The sequence below is a fragment of the Pelodiscus sinensis genome, chromosome 32 (assembly GCF_052426305.1).
Source record: "Pelodiscus sinensis isolate ZL-2025 chromosome 32, ASM5242630v1, whole genome shotgun sequence".
NCBI lineage: Eukaryota > Metazoa > Chordata > Testudines > Trionychidae > Pelodiscus > Pelodiscus sinensis.
The window spans coordinates 8,262,883-8,282,379 of record NC_143083.1 but is presented as its reverse complement, the minus strand read 5'-3'; the positions used below and the strand labels follow the sequence as shown (position 1 = coordinate 8,282,379).

At 45.0% G+C, this 19,497-nt stretch overlaps 1 protein-coding gene across 3 annotated transcripts in view; it reads left to right on the top strand.

The window, feature by feature from the left end:
• Positions 1–14,374, top strand: part of UHRF1 (ubiquitin like with PHD and ring finger domains 1) — a 31,161-nt gene extending 16,787 nt beyond the window's left edge. For 2 of the 3 annotated variants that reach the window (XM_075903059.2, XM_075903057.2), the window contains exons 7-17: positions 82–268; positions 3,354–3,477; positions 3,569–3,676; positions 5,335–5,439; positions 6,738–6,844; positions 8,183–8,345; positions 8,462–8,599; positions 10,170–10,296; positions 10,381–10,556; positions 12,059–12,157; positions 12,991–14,374. In XM_075903059.2, the coding sequence (XP_075759174.1) occupies positions 82–268; positions 3,354–3,477; positions 3,569–3,676; positions 5,335–5,439; positions 6,738–6,844; positions 8,183–8,345; positions 8,462–8,599; positions 10,170–10,296; positions 10,381–10,556; positions 12,059–12,157; positions 12,991–13,137 (1,481 nt within the window). In that variant the 3' untranslated portion in view covers positions 13,138–14,374. The remainder of the gene's footprint in view (positions 1–81; positions 269–3,353; positions 3,478–3,568; positions 3,677–5,334; positions 5,440–6,737; positions 6,845–8,182; positions 8,346–8,461; positions 8,600–10,169; positions 10,297–10,380; positions 10,557–12,058; positions 12,158–12,990) is intronic. The other variant, XM_075903060.2, reaches the window with a different exon arrangement.
• The last annotated feature ends 5,123 nt before the right edge of the window (positions 14,375–19,497 follow it).

The window sequence follows — 19,497 nt, the reverse complement described above, 5'->3', positions numbered from 1 at the left end:
TTGAAGCTGTGCCCTTCTTAATATAACTACCTTTTTCTGAAATCTAAAGCAGCAGTAATTATAATTTCTGTATATTCATAGGGCAGAGTGGACCAGTGTGTAAACATTGTAAAGACAACCCAAACAAGACCTGCAGGATGTGTGCCTGTCATGTGTGTGGAGGTAAACAGGATCCAGATAAACAGCTAATGTGTGATGAGTGTGACATGGCTTTCCACATCTACTGTCTCAACCCTCCTCTCAGTAGCATACCAGATGAGGAGGACTGGTAAGTCCTGAAAATGCCTGTTTAGTATTGCAACTTGTATGTAGGCTGTGGATGGTGAGAAGTGTACGGCCTTGTATGTGCGCACATACCATTTTAACCAATTTTGTTACATGGGGAAAGACCCCATGAATGATATTAAAATCAATTTAAAGCTGAATTGTAGCTATTTCGTTTTAGTTCAAGTTAATTCCTTATTAAACAACTACCAGGGGGCTGAGCCCCCTTCTAGCAGCGCTTGCCAACCTCCTTTCTGGGGCTAGCAGCCCTGGCTCTCCTTCCCCCTCACCTCTCTCTCCCTCCTCCCCTGCCCCCAGCTGCCAGGGAGGGCCAGGCCAAGGCTCTCTTCCCCCATCTGCTAGCCCCTTCCCTGAGACTAAGCTGGCACCCCCTTCCCGCCACTGGGAGTGGGGGGTTGGGCCCAGCTGACACCATGTCTGGCCTGGCTCTCTCCCTCTGGTTGCTGGGAAGGGGGGCCGGGGCAAGGTTGTGCCTAGTTCCTCTCTCCCCTATTCCCTCCTCCCCCAGCTGCCAGGGGGGTGTTCCACGGCCTCACCAGGCCCTGCGCTCTCCCTACAGCAGGCAGGTGGGTGGGAGGGATGGAGCCTGCAGTGCAGCACTGAGCACTGGGGAAGGAGGTGGGGGGAGGAGGCAGATGAGATGCAGTGTGATGTGATGACATCACTGTCCTGCAGGAAATTTTTTTTATATAATATGAGAGAATTCAGGTTTAAATGAATCAATTAAACATGAGCTGAACCTGTGGGGTGGTGGTTTTTTTTAAAAACAAAACTTAATTTAAAACATCTTCAGAGACATTTTCTGTGACTTTGGCCTATGTTCAAAAATTAGAATGGCTTAGCTATGTCACTTAAGGCTATGAAAAAGTCACACTCTCTCTGAGCTGTGTACTTAAGTCACCCATATACCCGGTATACAGGCAGTCCCCGGGTTACATGGATCCGACTTACATCGGATCCCTACTTACAAACGGGGTGAGGCAACCCTGCACTAGCTGCTTCCCCCACAGCAGACCAGGGAGACGCGAAGCTAGTGCCCCCCCCCCCCCCAGCAGACCAGGGAGACGTGGAGCGTCTTTTCTCAGCAGACACCTCAGCTTGAGAATAAAGGACTGAGGGAAGTGAGGTGTGGGAGAATAAAACTGAGCTCTGGAGAAATGTTTGGCTAGAGTTTCCCATACAATATGTACCAGTTCCGACTTACATACAAATTCAACTTAAGAACAAACCTGCAGTCCCTATCTTGTACGTAACCCGGGGACTGCCTGTAGGTGCGGATAGACAGAATTTTTCTTTTGACTTTGTGCCAGCTGCTAGTGATTAATTACATTGACAGAAAAGCTTTTTCCATCAATGTAGGAAGCTTTTACACTACCTTTTAGATGTATGTTTTAGAAGTATTGGGACATAGCTAAATAAGACTTCACCAGTACTATGAAGCTTTGCCTTCTCTAAATTGGGATGGATCTCTGAATTAAACTGTTCTGAGCTTTGGATCATTTTCTGAAACCACAAATCTTTGTTTTATAGTACTAAAAATATGCTGGGCTTCTTACAGTAATATGAAAACCAGTCTGATTCAGTTTAAAATCTTAAATACATTTAGTAACAAAGGAAAGGCTATAGTATGTGGTTTCTCAGCCAGAGTATTACTGTTTTTTATAGGTAAGTTTTATGAACACTGCTGATTTGTGGAAAGCAAAATAAGCAGCCACTTTGCCAACACTGGCCAATCGAAAAGCACGCTGCATATGCATTTCATGAGTTAAAACTTTTTCCTGGTTGTGTTGAACTAAAATTTCTATAGTAATTAGTGTTTTTGGGGGGGGGGGGGGGAGGGAGGAAGTGTGGTAGGGATGTTAAATATTGGTTAATCAAATAGTTGAGCAATCTCAGAGTTCTTATCAATTAGTCAACTATTCTGTAGTCCCTGGGGGCGGGGCTGCAGCTTCAGTCTTGAGGAGCCCCCTGCCTCTGCGTCAGAGGCAGCAGCACAGGGTGCCAGGCGGGCACTGGTCCATGAGGGGAGCCAGTTTAAAAATCAGCTCCCCATCATCATGGGCTGCTGCCTCTGATAAAAAGGCAGCTATGCAGGATGGCAGCAGCCCCTGTCCAGGTAGGATTTGAGCTCCCAGACCTGGTGCAAGTCAAAACTGAGCCCGGCTGCCTGCCCACCTGGCTCCTAACACTCTTTAAATGCAGAGCCACAGCAGGAGTAGGTCCTGGACACAGCATGAGCCAGGCTGATGGCCCACCCTGCTAAAAAAATTACTGGCAGGGGGAAGGGTGAAATGCGTATAGTTCATAGCATTAACCTATAAGGTTTTGCTTATCGGTTAGTCAGTTAACCGACTATACTATTACATCCCTAAAATGTGGGTGCCCAAGTTGACTCCTTAAAGGGGTCTTCAGTATTCTGAGAATTAAACTGCTTTTAAGACATCTTGGCTTGGGCAAGCAAAATAACTAGATGGGGATTAAGCTATCCTCTTTATGTTGTATTGTTGTGGCGGTGATAGCTTGCATACTTTTAAAACTACTGCATATTGATATCTGATGAATTCTCTCTTGTCAATGTGATCATTAGAGTTGCTAATCTGACTTGTAGTCACTTCAGTGATTGTGTGTGGGGAAGAGTTTATTGGCAGGATGGAATGAGCCAATTTGTTTCACTGCAGATAGCTGTCAATGTAGATCCTGTCCAGAGTGGAGGCAAAATGATGCCAGCTAGTTGAACAGTTACTGCAGAATTTTTGTCTTGCCTTGTCCATCGTGGCTCCACCCTTTTTGAGATCCAGGTCATTAAACATAATGTGGATATTTATTCTCTGTTCCAGCAGTCCATACTATTTCTCAGACAGCCCTGTCTCTGGGGGCCAGGAAAGCTGTGCATGTACCCTGTCTGAACAGCTGTAGCTATTAGAATTTTAATTCTCTCATTGAGAGACTGTCAGTATAGCAATGCATACAACTTAAGATGAAACTTCTCAAGCTTCTACTTTATAATTCACCAATCCCAATACTTGAGGGGCTACCACAAGCTAATTTTTACTGACTGGCAATTCTAGGTATTGCCCTGAATGTCGGAATGATGCAAGTGAAGTGGTTTTAGCAGGAGAGAAGTTGAAAGAAAGTAAAAAGAAGGCCAAGATGGCATCTGCTAATTCATCCTCTCGGAGAGACTGGGGCAAGGTTGGTATAAAGCTTGTTTTGTTTGGTACCTTAATATGTAAAGCATGATAGTTCACGGTAGTTCTTAGATTTGGCTTTCTCATTGAAACAGGGTATGGCATGTGTGGGTCGCACGAGAGAATGCACCATTGTACCCTCTAACCACTATGGACCAATTCCTGGGGTTCCAGTTGGCACCATGTGGAAATTCAGAGTCCAGGTATGAAATAGCAGTGCTGCAGTGACAGGATAAAATGGGAATGAAGTACTTCTTGCCCAAGGAATTGGAAATAGAATCTGTATTGGCATATTTGCCGCAGGACTTCAGCATGCTGAGAGGAAAATACTGGCTCTGTCTGTTGTGAGTGTAAGGTATGGGGACTTGTTTTGTCTTGTGTTGAGGTAAAAAGATGACTTGAATCGTTTAAAACTCTCCCGTTTTGCTGGAGAGTTCTCTTGATGACCTAGATATATAAAAAAGGGCTCTTTCACCCCATAATTGAAGGGAGTGAAGAGTGGGAACTGAATTAAGCATAACACTTCCCTTTACTCATCCCTAACTGTGCTATGGACAGTCAGAATAAAATAGCTTTCCCTCAACTGTTTCTCTCCCCCTTCTCCTCCCCCCCTCCCACCCCCCGCCTTGGTATCTATAAAATATGAATGTGTGTCCATCTGAGTTAATTATTCAAGAACTCCTCCTAAATGGTAAGAGCTAGGACCATCAAATTTGATATACAGCTTCTCCATACCCTATGTTAAGTAAGGCCAGGGTTTGGTTGTTTAGGGAAAATGAGATGTGCATGGAATGGGATTGGTTTTTGATATCATGGAAAAGGAAGGGGCTGATCAGAGGGACAGTTATACTGCAGAGTTACCATGGTGGGGGGGGGGGGAGGGGGGAGGAGGAAGAGATGGGCACACTAGGAAGAGAATGGCCTATTGGGCCAGGGTTCCATGTTGCTGTCCACCAGTCCAGGTAAGAGTGCCTCAAACCCCTCTCCCTTGGCTGAAGCACTGGACCTGAGGGGATGCAGAAGAGGGATGGTAGATCACAGCCGGCCAGCAGCCTAGCTGCCCCTTGGGCTGGGCTACACAGGTGTCCGTCTCTCCCCCCCCCCCCCCCCCCCCTTCCTGAGTAGCCCAACTGTGTCTGAACCATGCAGCCTTGGATCTCCCAGCCATTGCCCATTTACACCCCCCTCACCCCTCCCCCACAGGAGCTGGCGGCTAGGGCTAGACACCAGAGATCTCCCCCCCTCCCCCCCTCCAGAGCTGAGGGAGGTGCACCGTTGCAGTGTCATCCTTGCTGCTGCAGGGCCCTGTGACCTCCCTGTACCTCCATGTGGCCAGTCCCTTGCCCTGAAGGACCCAAGCAATGCTGAATAAGTTTTCTATCATAAATCATCTAGTTCAAGTGGCACACAAACATGAATGTTTCCTTCACATAGGGTGTGTCTACACAGTAGGGCTTAACTTGAAATAAGCTATGGAAACTAAGCTATGCTAATTGTGTAGATTATTTTGAAAGTGAGAGGACGTACACAGCACTTACTTCAAAATAGAGCACTTTTCTTCGCTCCTCATGAGGGTTACAAGAGTTGGAGTAAGAAGTCCTCCAGTTTGACAGTATTTTGACATTATTTCAAAATAACTTGCTGTGTAGACGTACCCATAGTCAGCATCCGGGGGGGGGGAAGGGGAAGGGAGCGGATTTGTCCATTAGACATTGCTTTTCATCTGTGCCTCCTTCTCAACCTGAAGTTATAGGGCCCAATTCGTTGTTTGTTTTCTCAATGCTCTGGGCAAATCAGATGCAAAACATTGTTTTGATTTAATAGTATTTTGCACTCACTTTGCACGGGTGATCTCTTCTAGGTGAGTGAATCTGGTGTTCACCGGCCCCATGTAGCAGGTATACATGGCAGAAGCAATGATGGTGCTTACTCTCTGGTCCTGGCAGGAGGTTATGAAGATGATATAGTAAGTGAATCTTGGAACTGTGTTGTTGCTGATCTTCTCTCTAAATGATCCCGGAGTACTGAATTATATTTTTGTATTTAAAACACAAAGTTGGATTAATCTGATTCTCTGAGTTCTACATCACATCTTTTACCTGAAGAACTTGACACCAGTGCAGACAGGGAGAACAAGATAAAGAAGTGGGGGGTCAGGAACAGGTGAATTAAGCTCCTATGACACTTTTGTGTCTCTCCTGTCTCTAGGAAACAGTACTCTTCCTGGAAGACCCATTTTTCCCCTCAAAATGCACAAAGAATCTCCTCTTTCCTTCTTCCCACATCTTCCTATGTCAACGTAGTGTTCCTACTGAATTAGGAAGAACAGCTGACGCACTACTTTAAGGATTTGCCTGTTGGCTTTGTAGTGTGGACAGGCTTGACTCTCACTGGCTTTGTCCAATAATGCTTCTCGTTCTTCTGCCTCTCAGCTTTATTCCTCCAATACATGCCTCCACAATCCATGAAACCGCCAGTGAAACATACAACATATCTTAAGTGCCTATTGGCCCGTGGCTTAAATTTTTGTCCCACAAGGTCAGACTTTGGCACAGTTATGTCAAATGGTATGCAAGGACCAAGGGGAGGCAAATTGTATTGCCCCTAATTCTGGGGCTGCAAGGGCTGGTTTGACTTCCTGATGGAGGCTAGTGGGGAGCCCTTTTAACTTGTGGTGGTGGCTCAGCTTCCTGTTTAAAAAGCAATTTAAACAGGAAGCCCAGGGCAAGGGAAAAGGGAACAGAGGTGGTGCAGCAGGAAGTGGGGTCTCTGGCTCCAAGATACTAGCTTGACTAAACTTGACTTTGAGAGTTTTAAGTTTTGGAACACTATACCAGGGTCCTGAGGTGAGGACCTTATTGAAAAGGGGGTAATACTGTTTTGTTAGTGGCATTGGCGTTTCCTCCTTTAGATCTGTTCAAGTGAATGTATTGATGCCTATTTGTAAAAGTAAGGTTGAGGCTCCCCTGCAGTGCTAGAGCTGGTCACAAGTGGGCGCACAGAGACTGCCAACGCCTTTACAAATCCCTTTCACTAGTGCTGTACACCGTCACCTTGTACTTGTTCTGTGGCTCCTTTTGAACTGTCTACACTAGTTCAAGAATCGACAAGACAACTGAATCTGGCAGAGCTGGGATTAGGAATCTGTCTTCTGTGTTCTCAACTAGATCGGTGTATTGCTCTGTACTGTTGCACCAGAGCTGTACTGCTTTGTTTCATCTACTTTGTGAATATGGATGACTAAACAATCAATGTATGTTTTAGGACCATGGAAATTCTTTCACTTACACGGGGAGCGGTGGTCGTGATCTTTCTGGAAACAAACGTACAGCGGAACAATCTTGTGATCAAAAACTCACCAACATGAACAGGTAGGATACTTTCAGGTTGTGCCTCATGAAACTTCCTGCTTCGTGTCTGCCACTACAATAGACTAATAAAAGCTAATCCTGTCATAGAAAACCAAAAATAAGATCTTCCAAGTGATAGCTTTACTGTGCGTAGTGGCTTATAGATCAATATGTAAGAGGAAAAGTCCCTGTAGGACACTGGAAATGGGATTAGACCCGGATTTAATATTTGCTGCAACCTCCAACAACAGAGTAATGAATTGGAACACAAGTTTTCAAACTATAGTTTATGGCATATTCTTGACCCATACAGTATATGCTACCAATCTGCAGGGATGGCTGGTCCCATGGGACTTTTTTTCCCCCCAACTAACAAAAGGCCCTTTTAAAATTCAAATAGTTTACTCTTGTTGGCAAGAAGATGTTGTGGTTGTGATTTTTGAGTAGAAGGTTTGTGCAGGTAATTGAGAAGCAAGACAGGCAATCCATGTGATGTTCTGTATTAAAATACAGTGCTCACTAAGGGTATTGGGTAATGAGGACAATTATCATGTTTCTAGCCATCTGGTTGCTTGGCCTTCCCCAAAGTTAATATTTCACATTTTGACTGGGCAAGTGAATAAACAAATAAAATGGGTGAATAAGACTTCATACTGTTACCTAGAATTTTGGAAGTATACTGTTTAAATACCTTCCTTACTCAGAGAGGGTATATCTACACTAGCCCCCTAGTTCGAACTAGGGTGGCTAATGTAGGCATTCGAACTTGCAAATGAAGTCTGGGATTTAAATATCCCGGGCTTCATTTGCATGTTCCCGGGCGGGTGCCATTTTTAAATCCCTTAGTTCGAACTGACTGCCCGCGGCTACACGCGGCAGTCAGAAGTTAATCTGAACTGAGTCCTTAGTTTGGATTAACTAAGGGGATTTAAAAATGGTGCCTGCCTGGGAACATGCAAATGAAGCTCGGGATATTTAAATCCCAGGCTTCATTTGCAAGTTCGAATGCCTACATTAGCCACTCTAGTTCGAATTAGGGGGCTAGTGCAGACATACCCAGAGTGTTGATTTGCAATCATAAGTACATCCCACTACTGAAAAGTGAATATGCCTGAGCAAAACAGCTCATGAGCTGCATGGTGAATAGTTTCTCAATAGCGTTGGTTGAATCTTGCTGGTATATCTCTTTTTTCAAAGCCAAAGCAGGGTATATGTGCTGCTCAGCATTTGACTGAACACTACTACTGCCTTCATGTTCATATCCTTTCTAGTAGTCTTATTACTAGGCTTTTTTAATTTCATGTCTGTTTCTGGATTGTTCTTCCCTAGTAAATACATTAAATTGGTTTATTCTTGCAGAGCTCTGGCTCTGAATTGCAGTGCTCCCATCAATGATAAAGATGGAGCAGAGGCCAAGGATTGGAGAGCTGGGAAGCCAGTCAGGGTGGTGAGGAATGTAAAGGGAGGCAAACACAGCAAATATGCTCCCTCAGAGGGAAACCGATATGATGGCATATACAAGGTAAGATGGCATTCCTGTGTTGGAATGAATTGGCGGAGGATTATAAAGATTGATGTTTGGTTATGGCAGAAATAAGTTTCTGTAGCTTCTAAGGACCATACGTTCTTCCTTTTTAGGTTGTGAAATATTGGCCTGAGACGGGGAAATCTGGTTTTTTAGTGTGGCGTTACTTACTTAGGAGGGATGATGAGGAGCCTGCCCCCTGGACCAAGGAAGGGAAGGACAGGATGAAAAAACTTGGCCTAACAATGCAGGTACATGGTTCTTATCGAGGATGTAACTGTTCCTGCTGAAAGAACTTGGAAGAATGCAAGATTTGTTGTCCTCTTTACCTTGGCAGATGAATTGGGATTCTCTTTTGTGTTTTGAAGGAGGATCTTAAGAATTAATATAATTCTTCCTCTACCACCCTGTTTACCACCCTGTTAGCATATCAGAAAACTACATTTGGTTAGTGGAATGTATTCACTGTTTACCCCAAAATACAGGCAAAATATAGTTCTGCTGGAACTCTACATTCCACAGAACACTGGTTTTGGATAGTGTTGCTGCTTGTACTTGCTAGCAAATGTATCTCTGAATATCTTCTATTCATGATCGAAAGATGCTACCACCTCCTGTTTTGCCCAGAGCTGGCCATAGTGTGACTGGTTATGGTCCGTGGAATTGGCACCTTCTTAATCACAAGTCTGATTTGCCTTCCGAGAGTTCTGCGTATTCACTTAACTGTATTACATTTTCAGTCCTCTTGCTGCAGAACCAGCACAGTTTAAGGTAGGTTGAGCTGAGATTTTCCTGCCTAGCACGTTGACAGAATGGTTAAGTTCTAATTGCAGGGCCAAATTCTGCTGTTAGTTGCAACAGAACAATGGGGGGGGTTAGGTATAAATCAGGATAAATTTGGCCCATGAAGTCTTACAGTTGGTGGTGTACAAATAAGAAGAAAATTCTTTTCTAGAAGTCTGAGTTTGTTGAACATTTAGTATAGTTCTCTTGCTTAGTAAAGCAATCTTGATCTGTGGACATTGAATTATAATAAACATGGAAACTCACAGGATAAATTTTAGTCACTTTATGGAGTGTAACTGCTTTTTTTTCTAGCTGAGATTCCCAGTGTCACTTGTCAGCAATGTATTTATCAGTAGGAAAACTGAACTCTGGGAGCCAGCAAGCTGCTACGTTATGGATATCTTTTGAGACTGGTTCACAGAATCCCAGGTTACAAGCAAATGATGGCCAATTTTATTTTTTGTCTTGGGTTTTCTAGGGGAAGGTGCTACCTGAAATACTTGCAATGTGTTTAATGTAAACTACTAAGTACAATTACAAAACTTGAAGTTCTTAAGTGGTAAATTGTAAAATGATGCTTTGTTGCTCCATTTGTTTACATAGATTTTTTTCACTAACATTTGTATGTTGGGGTATAGAATTCGTTACTCAGAGATTCACCATGAAACTAACCTTGTCAGCTTTTTTATGGGTCCTTCTAGTCCAGGGATGCCTAATAGAAGGTAGGCCTTTGAATAAATTAGCGTAAGTGTTCCAGCCTCCTTTCTTGCAGCATGGTAAGGGACTGTCTTAAAAGTTAACTTTACAAAGCTTTGTAAAGTTATGAAATAGGAAACCAGAAAGCTTGATGTTTCTCATTTTCTGTAGTCTGTTCCTGACTTGTTTTCCAGAGGAGGAGGGGCAGGAGACTGGAAATGTGAACATCTTTCCAAATTGTCTTTAGATCATTTTGATTTAAGTTAATTTGAGAGGTAGTACCAATGAGAGTGGTATGTTTGCGTCTGTTACTTTAGAGTCTTTTTTCCCTCTCCATAGTACCCTGAGGGGTATTTGGAAGCTGTTGCAAACAAAGATAAGGAGAAGGAGAAGGAGAAAGAAAATAAGAGAAGTGATGAAGAATGTGAAACTCCAGGGAAGGGAAAGAGGAAAAGGAAATCAGCAGGTTGGTACAATAGGCAAGTGAAGGTGGCAATCTTTCTGTAGCTCTTAGTGCTTTAACAAGCTGAATATTTTTGTCTTTAAAAAGGTTTACATGCTCTTTTAGGTGATGAGATGAAGTTTCCCAGCTCTCCTAGAGGGACTCCAAAGAAGACTAAAGTTGAGCCATACAAGCTGACATCCCAGCAAAAGACCCTTATTAAAGAGGATGAATCCAATGAAAAATTATGGAATGAAGTACTAGAAGCTCTCAAGGATGGACCAGTAAGTACAAGATTCCTCATCCCAGAACCTGTAGTAGTAGGTCTTTAGACATGAGCCTCTTGACCTCACTCCTTACAGGGGAATAGTCTCACTGAATTTCACGGGAAACATTCCTTTGAGTCAGCAAGGCTCATTCAGGACACTGCAGCCAGGATTGCTGTGCACTGAATTGTGTAGGTCTTAGTGGTTCCCAACTGCCAGTGGTCTGTGAACTGTTGGGCTGTGGTGGCTGCAGGAGCTCGAGCTGGCTGTTCGCAGCAGCTCAGCTCTGGCAGCCGTGGTAGCTCAGGTGATGGCAGGAGGTCTCTCTCTCCCTCCCTCCATGCTTGGGTAGGGAATTATGTATGCTGCCAATGGTTGCTCCCCCTGCCCATGTGACTGCTTTTGCTGGTGGCAGTGCTGAGATTGAGGCACAGGCAGGAGAAGGCGGAGCAGGAGGCGCCTTCCCAGGGCTCTACTCCTCATGGCCACCTATGCGGCCGCTTTTGCTAGCAGTGTCTCTGGGGCTCAGGTGGGAGCAGGAGGTGTTCCTCTTGGTAATGGCGGCCAGCTGGAGTTCTGCACTCTTCTGTCCCTCCCCCCCCCCCCCCTTTCTGGGTGCTCAAGAGGCGCTTGGGGAGGGAGGGTTGTGAAGGAGGAGGGCTGCTCCCCCCTGACCGTGTGGCAGTAATGGCCACACTCCCTAGAGGGGGCACACTTGCTCTTGGCAGGTGGGAGGGTGGGCAAAGAGGTTTTGGGTAAGGGCATAGTGGGGTCATGGGGCAAGAAGATGTTGGCAAGGGCTGTAGGGGTTAGGGTCAAAGGGTGCTAGGCACTGGGGAGCAAGGGGCTGGGTTGGGGCTAGGCAGATGGTAACATTTATTTGCATAATGAATAGGCAAATGTTGCCAGTCTACCAAAAGTTAGTGAATGGATTTGCTGGTTTGCAGCAGGGGTGGACTGGCCCGGCCCGGCGGGATACCGGGAATTTCCCGGTGGGTCATTGTGTCCGCACGCCGTTGCCCTTCACTCCAAGTGGCTCCGCATCCGCACTGTGTGCGGCATGCAGAGCCCAACCCGCCACCTGTGCCGTGTGCCGAACACTGAGGGGAATGCAGGGGTGACGTTGGGGGGGGGGGGGGGGGGCTTCTCAACCCATTTCCTGGGCCTGTTTTGATTGCCAGTACGCTCCTGGTCTGCAGCATAAAGGTTGAGAACCAATGCTCTCAGGTCTTCAGACAAGAATAATTTCTGGAAACTGATTCTGTTCAGTTATGTCAGTGTCTGTTTAGTTGCCTGGAAATCCTCAGAACATGAATACTAAATAGTCTGATTGGAATAACCTGTTGTAATTTTAGGTTTCTTTCTCTGAATTCTACAGAATACTCTGCTTTAATTTTTATTTGAAAAGTTCTCTTGCATTTTGTAGTTCTATTGCTCTCCAAATGTGCAGTCATTTGGGTTGTGCTGCATGTTTGGAGAGCAATACCAATGGAATGACTGTGTATTTTTTTTTCTTGCAGAAATTCCTGAATAAAGTGGAAGAAACCTTCCTGTGTATTTGCTGTCAGGAGGTGGTATTTAGGCCAGTCACAACAGTGTGCCAACATAACGTGTGCAAGGTGAGTAGCCAGGATATGTGTGGTGTTGTCCATTAAGAAACCTGTGTACTTGCCTATCCAAAATAAAATAAAATAAATCTCTACTACCATGGTGTCAGACACGCTAGCCACCTGTGGCTATTTGGCTGGTTGAGTATGGCTAGTTTGCTATAGCAGTAGCCACTATAATGACTTCTGCTTCAGATGTGGTTGGACACCACTATTCTACAGCCTTTTATTATGGTCTGACAACTGTGTAATAGTTCTCTCCATAGGCAAATCAAGGTGTCTTTCTGTCCTAATTAAGGTCACATGAATAACGGTGACTTGATTAATGTTCTGAGACATAGAAGTGCCTATAATGGACTGTCTGCTGTGCTGTCCTGCCAGTATCTGATTGAGAAAGCAAAAGATGTTGGTTGAGTAAAGTTGACTGGCAAGCTAAGTATCATATGCAGTGTTGTTGGTACCAGGATATTAGAGGGAGAAAGATACTGTCTCACCAACCTCGTGTCCCCACTTTAACTATTGACAGACTTATGAATACGACCATTGTGAGCCATCTCCTACAATGAGAGTGGCTGTTCTTAGTAACTGCTGAGCTTTTGCTCATCAGTAGTCTAATCGTATATTTAAACAATTCATATTGTGTATTTCTGCTTGACTAAATTTCTTTATAGGAGAAAACATGCAGATACTTCCATTGTCTCGCCACTGCTGAGTTGTCCTGGCTCAGTCTGGGCTTTTGTCAAGTGAATTAACTTCATGCATTTCTTCTCTTCTGCCCAATTAGGGCCATGTAAATCAGCCAAGATCTGCAACTTAATCTCTTTCCTGTTTCTTTTCTCTCTCAGGACTGTTTGGATCGATCCTTCAAAGCAGATGTGTATAGCTGTCCAGCTTGTCGCTATGATCTTGGCAAAAATTATACTATGCAGGTGAACGAAACACTGCAGGCTCTCCTAACTCAGCTCTTCCCCGGTTATGGCAACGGACGGTGATTTTGTAAAGCACTTGTAACTTCCTTTGTTTAAAATTGTTAATGGATTTTCAGTGGGCTTAATTTAAAGAAATAGTCTCCTTTCCCCTATAAAGTTTTAAGTCTTCCTTGTTAAAATCTATAAACTTTGCAAAATTTTTTGTATGTTTGTGGGTTTTTTGTTTTTGTTTAAATGTTGGACTTTTGCGTTCATTTTTTTTCTAAAACCTGCCGTTCTTCAGCACAGTCTTTTTTTTTTATTTTTTTTTTTTAATGGAATTACAAACTGCTTCCGGTAAGGCTGCTAAAGGTCATGATAAAGTTCTCAATGTTCCCTTTATTTTTTTATTCAGAAAATGGCTTATTTGCTTAGAACAATCTTTATGAAGTCTTGGATTTGGCCATAAAAGTAGATCTGGGCATCTCCATGGCAGCATTTTGATGCTCCAGTTGTACAAGATGGTTCCTGGCTTTTGACGTGTGACCAGGTTATTTTTTGATAACCTTTCCCTTCCCTTGTGCTTGTATCAAATTTTATTAAAAGCCATTCCCCACCAGTTTTTTATACAAAAAGCCTTCATGCATTAGCCAAGTAGTTGGGGCAATAAGAACTACTACCTCAGTTGGACTTGTCTCTTACTTAGGGAACTATTTGTTCAGCCAGGTGCTGTCTTCTATCCAGAATGACATAGTAGAACATACTAAAGCCATTTTTAAGTGCCTTTGGTCCTTTTTGGGAAAGACAGGGGTCTGAATTGCCAATCTTTTTAAGCACTGAAATGTTTAAATTGCCAGCCGGATTTCTTTTGGGTAAAACATAACACTGTAGCTATACGTCATTAGTGTGGAGTTGCAAACTTTAAGGTTTTTTCCTGATGCTAGGTGTATCACCATAACATGCATTTACTTGGTTTTCTTGTATTTCTACCTGGAAATGAAGAATAAGATTCTGATTTTTTTTTTTTAAATTAAACATCTTCTGATTGTACATGAGTCCAGGACACATTAGTTTTGTGAACGGAATGTCTTTTCCTAACAGTACCAAAGCTAGCAGTTTAATACCTCGACATACCAGGGACTTTTTAATTTACACTTTACTGCACACAGACTGGAACAAATGCTGTTTTTTAACTCTTACCCTTTAAAAATTATAATGTTAATATGTTAGGAAAAACGTTTTTATAGGTTTTTGCTGAATTTGTCAACTTTTGTACTACGTGAAAGTTGAAGTTCTCAAAATAAATCTCTTCAGATTAAAATGTTTTCCTTTTTCTTTGTCTCTTTTGGTTTTGAGATTGTGAAAAGGTTTCAATGCAGAGATTAATTTAAAATCGCAGCCTAGGTCTATAGGGTAAAAGGGTAAAAATCTGAATTTTGAAAGCTTTCTACTCTAATGCTTTAGTTAAAGCCAACAAGGATTGTACTAGTGATTTATTATACATATCTTATTAAGATTTCTACTTCTGTCTCAATTTTTGTCCAGGTAACAGTAAGTTAAGATATCTTTGAAAGCTATTGCGTTGAATCTATAAGAACTATTATAGACTAGGTGAAAAACAAAATTATCTTGTTACAATCCTGTGTTTAGTGAAGAAAAGTTGACTATATTTCTCTTCTCTTTTGGTGCACACATTATGCAAAAATATTACTGCAGATGTAGCTCTGTTAAAATGTTTTCCTCTTATATCAGGGTGGGCAAATGGGGAGGCACTTCTCTATGGAGGGGGTGAGAGGTTTGGAATGGAGGTTGGGTGCAGAAGGGAACTTGTGGTAGGAGATTGGGGTGCAGGAGAGGGAGTTTAGGTGAAGGGGGTTGTGACCTGGAGCAGAGGATTGGGGTGCAGAGCCTGGGAGGGAGTAGGGGTGGCGGGAGTTAATTTGATCTGGGGGGGAAGAGGGTAGCAGGGGGGTGCAGAGTTTTGGAGGGAATTGGGACCTTGGATAATGTGCGTTCAGAGGATTTGGGTGGTGACCTAGGGCAGGAGTAGGTGGTGAACTGGTGCAGGGCGTTAGGAAGCAGGTGGGGTTGGGGGTATAAGAAGCAGGGGCTGAGGTGTCAGAGGCAGGCTTGTGGGGAGTCACTTACCTTGGGTAGCTCCTGACCAGCAGCCCATCAGGGTACCTGAAGCAGGCTCCCTCTTGAAACATGGGTTGCTAACATGTGCTGCTCAGGGCCATGCTTCCCTGGAGGGGCAGAGACTTTGCTTGCATGCCCCCACTCCCAGATGACTAATCGCAGCTGAGAGTGGGCTAGGGTGTGAGGGAGCATGCAAAGTTTCTTGCCCCCTGCCAGGGTCATGGGGTGCCTAGAGGGAACCATCAGCTGCTTTGACAGCTGGTGGTTCCCTCTATGCACGGCATACCCCAGGGTGGAGGGAGAGGAGACTTCACATGCTTTCCTGCCCTCGGGCCAATTTGTGTCGGGGGGGGGGGGGGGGGGAGGAGTATGCAAACTCTCGCTCCCACCCCTCCTGCCAAGGAGAGCCACAGACCGGATCAAATGCCTTGGTGGGTCATATCTGGCCCACAGGAAGTATTGTGCCCAGCTCTGTCTTCAGTTGAAGAAGATGAACATTATGCAGTTTAGGGCTGTTGGAAAATGTACAGAAGAATGTTTCATATCTTTTAGATGCCTTATTCCAATTAAAGGTTTCTTGTTTGCATTTGAGGAACTTCCTTCTGGCACCTGTCTTCATTTAACAACTTTCCTTTCTCTCCTCCAAAAAACCAATATGTAGTGGATGGCTGAGAGGGAGGCTACTGTGCCCTCTGGAGGGAGGGGAAGGGAGAATTGTCAGGAGTGCTGGCTAAATTCCTGCTTTATTGCCAGAGCATGCCAATTAACTGGAAATCATAGATTGTCTACACTGCAAAGAAAAATCCCTGTTATGGCATTTCAGAGCCTGGATCCATTGACTCAAGCTCATACAACCTGGGCTATGGGGCTGAAATAGTTTTACTGATGTTACTGCAAGGGGCAGGAGGGTCTTGTAGAGTCAATGTTTTGACTAGAAAAGTTGTTGGCATACTGCTGCTGGCAAGTCTGTGTTTCTATCTGGCTGCCTCTTGCCACTGCAGTGTCCTCATGGTAGCTGATTGTATCATCTAAAGTAGTGGTGGGGAACCTCTGATTTGCAGGTTAACTTCTTTTGGTTAACTCGCCCATGGCAATTTTCTGCACTATGGGCTTGAAGCCCCTGTATGTATTCCTGATGCAGGGGAGATCAAGGACTCTGTGCTATTCCTGACGCAGGGGAGATCAAGGACTCTGTGCTATCCCCGATTGTGGCTCCACAATGCCCATTGGCCAGAATCCTCTGCCTAGTGGTCAGATGGCAGCCACTTCTGGAAGCAATGCAGGACCAGGGAGGCAGGGAGCCTACTTTAGCCCTGCTGTGCTACTGACTGGAAGCCACCTCAGGTAAGCTCTGCCTGCACTTTGAACCCCTTGTTCCAGGTCAGAACCCTGCCACCCCACATCCCCACCTGCAGCCTAATCCCGGATCAGAACTGCCCCTGTGCCCCATCCCCACCCTACATCCCTAGCCCTCCTATATCCTAATTCTCTCTCAACCCCCACACTTCCTGCCCCAGCTCTGTACCCACTCATTCCAAACCCTGTGGCTCCAGCTTGGTGCACCCTTGCATGCACCTCTATCTGGAGCTTTCACCACCTAAAACCTTCATTTCTGGCCCCACCCTGAGTCTTCACAGAGCCGTGAGCATTGGCTTGCCTCTAAGCAGGGGAAGCCAAAAGCCTCTGATCTGAGCTGAGTATGGCTTGTGATTTGTGGGGTGTTATGGTTTTCCCCTGTGGATCAGTGACCCCCTGATGGGGAGGTGGAGGAGAGGTTCCCAACCCTTGACCTAAAGACATCCTGGTCATGATCTGGTCTCATACCTCCCATTGTACAAGGTAGCCATCCTGGTGTGTCTGTGCTGCCATCTAACACTTTACCTTTTAATTTTTTTGCAGTGTTACTATGCTGTCTGCTGTGGAACTTTCAGGGAACTGAGACTGAGGTCTGTTCCATACAATGCACATTTTAACACCATTTTTTTCCATCTTGCTGCTAAAAACACATATTCAGCACAAATATTGGGACAGTGATTCTCTATTTGTGGAACCACAGCAGCTGGACTTAGCAGGGATACTGAGGATGAAGGTATAATAAACAGTGAATGAAGCTGACTAGCTGCTCCACGTCTTCACTAAGCGAGAGCACGCAGTGGAGTGTTTGCTTTGGAAGAGAGGCATGAGACCAGATCATGATTCAAATGTGGGATCATCAGCAGTGGTTCCACAACTTTTGGATGCAGAAGTTCATATTCTGGAGTTCTGTGCCAAGCTCACCCCAGCAATGCAGTGCCTAGACACTACAAAAGCTGCCATGCCAGAAAATAAATGGGTGGCAATTCCTGTTGGACTATGATGATCAGGTTGGTACTGGAAAATCTGCAGGGTGTGGTGCTTTTTTTCAGTAGGAATAGAGACCTTTGAGCCCAAAGCAGAGTTGATTTCCTCCAGACCAACCTATTGATTCTATAATGAGATTACAATTATCAGTTGATTTTTTTTTTTCCCCCTCTGGTATTCAACCGTATGCTCAATACACTGGGCACCTTAAAGAAAGAAATTTAAGTATTGCCTGAGCAGGAGCAAGATGGGTGTGGAGTGTTTGGAAAACTGAAGAGTAGGTGCATGTGTCTCATCACAAGGCTTGGTCTCAGCAAGAAAGATCTTCCTGTTACTGCATGCTGTGTATTGCATAACATCTGCAAGGCCAAGGGGGAAGTACTATTACCATTACTGTCTGCTTAGATGTGATAAGTCAGTCTCTGAGTGCTCTCCTGTTAATGCCAGTACTCTACCAGGATGAGAAGAGTGGTTGGCGTTGATGGGAGAGCAGCTCCTGCCAATCTTACTGCACACAAGACGCTGTGGTAAGTGTGTCAACTACAGCTTTGTTATTTATGTAGCTGAAATCATGTAGATTAGATGACTGGTGGGGGTTAGTATAAACTACGCCTTTATAGAATGCAGTACCCAGACAATTAACTATCTTGTCAATAAGAGGGGGGAGGAAAGTACTGTGAGGTATTTGTATCTGTATTGTATGATAGACAATGATGTGGGTTTTCTTAAAGCAGAACTTCAAGCATCAGTTATAATGCATCTCAGAAATTTTAAATTAATGTGGTGGTGGTTTGGGGGGGGGGGAGAAGAGAGCACGTGCTCCTAGTCATATATTCTAGGGGAGTGGTTCCCAACCTTTTCCAGATGAGGACCCATTTTGACAATTCAAGAAGACTTGGTGACCTGAGGCAATTAAAAAATGGGGGGAGGAGGGAGGACAGAGCCACTTGGAGAGACACTGGGTGACCCTTTTGAAATGTAATGGTGACCCATAGATTTGGGAAACCCTGTTCTAGGGGTTGGAGCAACATAATAGAAATAGTAAAAAAACATTTGTGTTGTGGACTGAGCTTGATTGTAGAAGATACTGTCTCAGGAGAGAGTTCAACCCAGCCCATAAAGAATAAGCTCAATACAAATAGAAGGGAGTAGGCAATATTTATTACAAAAGCTACACTATGCAGGTCTTTAATCTAGTTAAAAATTACTTTTCCTGCAGTGCTACTGTGGAGGAAAAGCACAAATCCTATAAGTAAGTACTTCTAATGACTGAAAAAGTTGTAGTTATTCCTGAACAGCAAATTTTAATTGTAGGCAGGGGTGGTAGAGTAGCAGGTGATGGTGCATGGTAGGTAGTTTTATATGGGCACTCTGCCTAGGTGTGCAATAATTCTATGCAGCGGGGTGCAGTAATTTGTCTTGTACCAGGAACAGGCCCTCAGCTCTACATGTTCATATCTGCACGAAGGGTGGGGCTGAGGCGAGGAGGGGGAGAGGTGTAGTCCAGTATCAGCCCCTCCCTCTCCCTAGGGAACAGCCCTCGGGTCCCTGCCCCATTGGTGCGCTGCGCCCTGCAGCCCCCCTGCTTGCAGCTGTGCCGCTCCTCACGTACTCACTTCCCTGCAACTGAGCCTGACAGCAGGGTAGGGGGTGGAGTGACTGACATCTCCACCAGCCCCTCCCAGCGCTCTCCTCTCTATCTCCTCGACTAGCAACGTTGCAGGGGCGGGATCTCCTCGTTCCTCCGCCGGGTTGGCGGAAGGACGCTGAGTAGCGTCCGGCCTGGCCATAGACCAGCCCGACTCGGCTCTAGCGGGGGGCGGGCCCTATCTGGGGTCGGTCTGCCACTGAGGAAGCGCTGTCGGCGTGTTGTTCGGCCGACAAGGCCAAGGAGTGGGGGAAGCGGCCGTCCGTCACGAGCGAGCCCACCAGTGAGCGCGGAGGTGGGGGCGGGCTGGGCCAATG